Source organism: Zingiber officinale, chromosome 1B (genome assembly GCF_018446385.1).
Source record: "Zingiber officinale cultivar Zhangliang chromosome 1B, Zo_v1.1, whole genome shotgun sequence".
In the NCBI taxonomy this organism is placed as follows: domain Eukaryota; kingdom Viridiplantae; phylum Streptophyta; class Magnoliopsida; order Zingiberales; family Zingiberaceae; genus Zingiber; species Zingiber officinale.
In genome coordinates, this window is record NC_055986.1 from 162,534,337 (window position 1) to 162,538,968 (window position 4,632).

The window sequence follows — 4,632 nt, forward strand, 5'->3', positions numbered from 1 at the left end:
GCACCGTGCCATTCTCCTTCTTCATAATCTCATAATTATTTTTCTCCTGCATCATACTTGACTTTCTCCAACCCTGTTGCTGCAACAACTACAATGGAGAAGGGGCTGTAAATGAGTGAATTCGACTTATTTAGTAAGGTAATCGAGCTAAATTAAATCTAATTTAAAATAAACCAAACAATTAAAATAGTTGTTTAAGCTTAGTTTAGTTTGGTTTCTTTTTTTTTTAATTGAAATTTGATTTAAACTTAGTTTGTCTAAATATTATTGAACTTTCAATTCAAAGTTTATATAATTGTTTAAAACTTTTAACTTTTTAAATTTATTTGATTAGTTATTGAGTTTATAATGCAAGTTTATTTGCCAATTTTATTTATTTGTCAATGTTGGTAAGAGTTTATTGATAAATATGTTTTATAAATTTTGTTCGTTAAAATTAATCATAAATATTATCTATGAATAGTTCATAATTTTTATTCATGAATATTAACAAACTGAACATATATCTATTTAAACTTGTTCATTAATTTAATAATTTATTTATGAATAGAGTAATCATGATTTGGATTTGATTCTACATCTACTATTTATAATGCACTTTTCCATTCTCCTTCTTCATAATCTCATAATTATTTTTCGTCTGCATCATACTTGACTTTCTCCAACCCTATTGTTGCAACAACTACAATGGAGAAGGGGTAGTAAATGAGTCCAGTCCAACTAAAATTTATAGAATTCGACTTATTTAATAAGGTAATCGAGCTAAATTAAATCTAATTTAAAATGAACCAAACAATTAAAATAGTTGTTTAAGCTTAATTTAGTTTGGTTTCATTTTTTTAATTGAAATTTGATTTAAACTTAGTTTGTCTAAATATTATTGAACTCTCAATTCAAGTTTATTTAATTGTTTAAAACTTTTAACTTTTTAAACTTATTTGATTAGATATTGAGTTTGATAATACAAGTTTATTTGTCAATTTTATTTATTTGTCAATGTTGATAAGAGTTTATTGATAAATATGTTTTATAAATTTTGTTCGTTAACCTTATTCATCAATATTATTTATGAATAGTTCATAATTTTTATTCATGAACTGAACATATATCTATTTAAACTTGTTCATTAATTTAATAATTTATTTTAATTTTTTTTATTTAATTAATTTTGTATATACCGAACTAACAAAAATAAATTTTTATTAAATTGAATATCAAACTTGCTCTTACAAATGTTTGTTACGTCTCTAGCAGCTCTATAATGGGGTATGTTTCCCCGAGTTCTCTTATGGATATTTTCAACTTACTGAAGGCTTGCTGCTCTCCGTCATGCAATTATATCATGACCTATGACGGGACTTTTAGCTCCTTGGCCAGTGAGGTTGGGCAGCTGAAGGACAAAAGTTCCGATGTCAAGAGAGACGTCGAGGCAGCAACAAGGGATGGCATGACTCCCAGGAGCGAAGTGCTTGGGTGGCTAAGCTCCGTGCAAGACATGGAAGGTGAAGCCGAGTCGATAGAGAGAAAATACAACCAAAAGATCAAGTGTTTGTGCAGCTTCCCACTCAACGTTTGTTCTGCCTACCGTCTCAGAAACAGAGCTGAAGTAGCACTTGCGACAATCAGAGAGCTCAAACGAAGTGCAGAGTTCACTAAGCTCGCAGATAACCTGAATCTTACCCGCTCCATCAAGATGCCAACCACCAAAACTATCGGCATGGAGAAGGTCTTCGAGGAGCTTCAACGCCATGCCAAAGATGATAGTTTGAGTGTGATTGGCATCCACGGAATGGGTGGTGTGGGCAAGACGGCACTCTTGAGAAGATTCAACAATGATTTCCCGAGTGAAATAGAGGTAGACGTGATAATTTTCCTTGAGCTATCAATAGACTATAAGCTAGAGGAAGTCCAGAAATCTTTATTCGATCGACTGAGTTTGACATGGCAGGATGAGGTCACACAAAGAGACAGAGCAACCAAATTATTTAGAGTCCTGAGTAAGTTGAAATTCATATTGTTACTCGATAATCTATGGGAGCCCCTAAATTATCAGGTTGTTGGAATTCCACTTCCTGCGCCTCCATCAAAGTGCAAGATCATATTCACAACTCGAACAGAGGACATTTGCAGCCACATGGGCACAGAGAAGATGATTAAAATGGAATGCTTAGAAGAGGAGGCAGCCTGGAATCTCTTCAGAAATAGTGCAAGGATGGATGTCATTGACACCGACGAGAATATACTGATCGAGGCTAGAGATTTAGTCAAGGAATGTGGCGGCTTGCCTGCAGCTCTCATTGTGCTGGCACAAGCAATGGCGCCTAAAAAGACGTGGGAAGAGTGGATACACGCCTTGAGCATCATGAAGGACACACCACACCAACTTCCTGGTATGACAAATAATGTTTTGTCTATCCTGAAACTAAGCTATGATCGTCTATCCAGTGACAACTTGCGAGTTTGCGCCTCTTATGGTGCATTATTCGAAAAAGGATCTTGGATTTACAAATATAATATTAGGGATTATTGGATAGGTGAAGGGATTATTGATAATGCCGATACTATATTGGATGCTACCCGGAAGACACAATTTCTGCTTGGCATACTACATGCAGCATCTTTAACAGTAAGAGTCGATGATGTCTACTTCACGATGCACCCCATGACCCGAGCCATGATATTGTGGGTGCAACGTGAGTGCGGGAAGAAGGAGAACAAATGGTTGGTGCTGAATAGGGAGCAGGTCAAAGAAGAGAATTGGCGAGATGCAGAGAGAATTTCACTGGGGGTAAACCAAATAAGAGAACTTCCCGAAGCACCTCAATGTCCTGACTTAATTTTTCTGAATCTAGAGTTTAACGAACTTCTCAGCAAGATTCCAAATGGCTTCTTCTTGCACATGCCTCACCTCAAAATCCTTAATTTGGGAAACACTTCTATACAGGAGCTCCCGGCAAGCATTGGTAATCTGGTGCAACTGCACTATCTCGATCTATCCATGACTAGGATTACTTCTCTACCAAAGGAGATGGCAGCTTTAGTAAATCTCAAATTATTGTCGTTGGCATTCACGACATCTTTGAGAATCATTCCTGACCAACTATTCTCCAGTCTTCGAGAATTGCAGTGGCTTGACATGTGCGACAGCTACACTGGGTGGAGGGAAGGACAGATTTGGGAAGGAGGTGTGAGTTTTGAAGAGCTGGAAAGCTTGAAGAGATTAAGAGTCATTGGGATTACAGTCAGCACGCTTGCTGCTCTTCAAAACCTCTGTATCTCTCCGAGACTAGCAGCATTCACATATTGGCTTTATATAGAAGGGTGTCGAGGTTTGACGTTGTTCGACATCCCATCCAAGGATTTTCATGTGGAAAATATGCTCAAAGTATTTTGTATCCGGCTTCACGCAATGTGTGAGCTAGAAGAGGTAGTAATTGGCAATCTTAAACCTATTCTTCAATCTCTACAGCAACTTCGACTTTCGAGTCTCCCAAAAGCAAAGCTCGTTTGGAGGGCTACGTTCCCTAGTACTCTTTTTAAACTAGAAATTGATGGTTGCGGGGCAATAGATAGATTGATCAAATTGGAGGGAGAGGCAAATGGTAGTGGGGAGACAGTTATAACAATCTTTCCGGATCTCCACACAATGGTGCTACGACGGCTTCCAGAATTGAAGAGTTTGAGTGATGGGGAACGAATATTAAATTTCCCATCGTTGAGGACTATCAAGGTGGAAGATTGCCCCAAACTAACGAAGCTGATGTTGGTTGCTGATGGGCTGAAAGAGATCGAGTGTGAGAGATCATGGTGGGAGCAGCTCAATTGGGGCGACGAACGAACCAATTCCTTCCAACACCTCTACAAACCCATGTATATAGATTGATGGCTAATTCATCATGGGTATGTGAAGAATGTAGGCATTTTATACAAATATTGTGAAAGTCTACTCCGTACTAATTTTAGTTTTATGAGAGATATATGAGTGTCCTGTATTTGAGAGATTGATTATGTAATATTGAGTGTGTCTAAAATATGATATTCTGTAACGAGAGCTTAATTCAAGTTCCATGAGTATTTTGTACAGCTCTTCAAACAGTGTAAGTATTTTGTACAAATGTTGTGCAAATTTTTGTACTAACTTGAGTGTCAGATATATTTGAGAGTTTGAGTATGCAATATTCAATGTCTAAAATATAATATTTTAGATAAATTACAAGGATGTTTGCTTAAAATATAATTAATATTATTTTAATATATTAATTAAATAAATAATTATGAATGAAAAATAAAAAATATATATATAATTATTTGAAACCTCTCTCTCTTTTTACCGGTAGAACTTATGTCACATTGCCATTTTGTCCTAGTAAAAACGTCCTTTGCATGGGAAAGATAAAGAACTTAACAAAACATTTTATCTCCATTTTATAACGAAAGAAATGAGTGCAAAGACAATGTTTTAATATTATTTCTTCATTTTACGACGTGGGCGATTAATACATACAAGTTAGTCTACTGCATCGTGTGAATTAAGTCACACCTTATCATATTTTTACAAGAGGCTATTTTCAAAATTTAAAAACGTGATTTTTTTATCACAAAACAAAAATATTACTGTTACACAAGGCTACC

General features: G+C 35.7%; 1 protein-coding gene across 1 annotated transcript; it reads left to right on the forward strand.

Moving 5' to 3' along the window:
* Positions 1–4,068, forward strand: LOC121987563 (disease resistance protein RPS2-like). Its single transcript, XM_042541316.1, has 2 exons — positions 1–138; positions 1,255–4,068. Exon 2 carries the CDS (start codon positions 1,262–1,264, stop codon positions 3,881–3,883), a length of 2,622 nt encoding a protein of 873 aa, XP_042397250.1. The 5' UTR covers positions 1–138; positions 1,255–1,261; the 3' UTR covers positions 3,884–4,068.
* Positions 4,069–4,632: the final 564 nt, after the last annotated feature.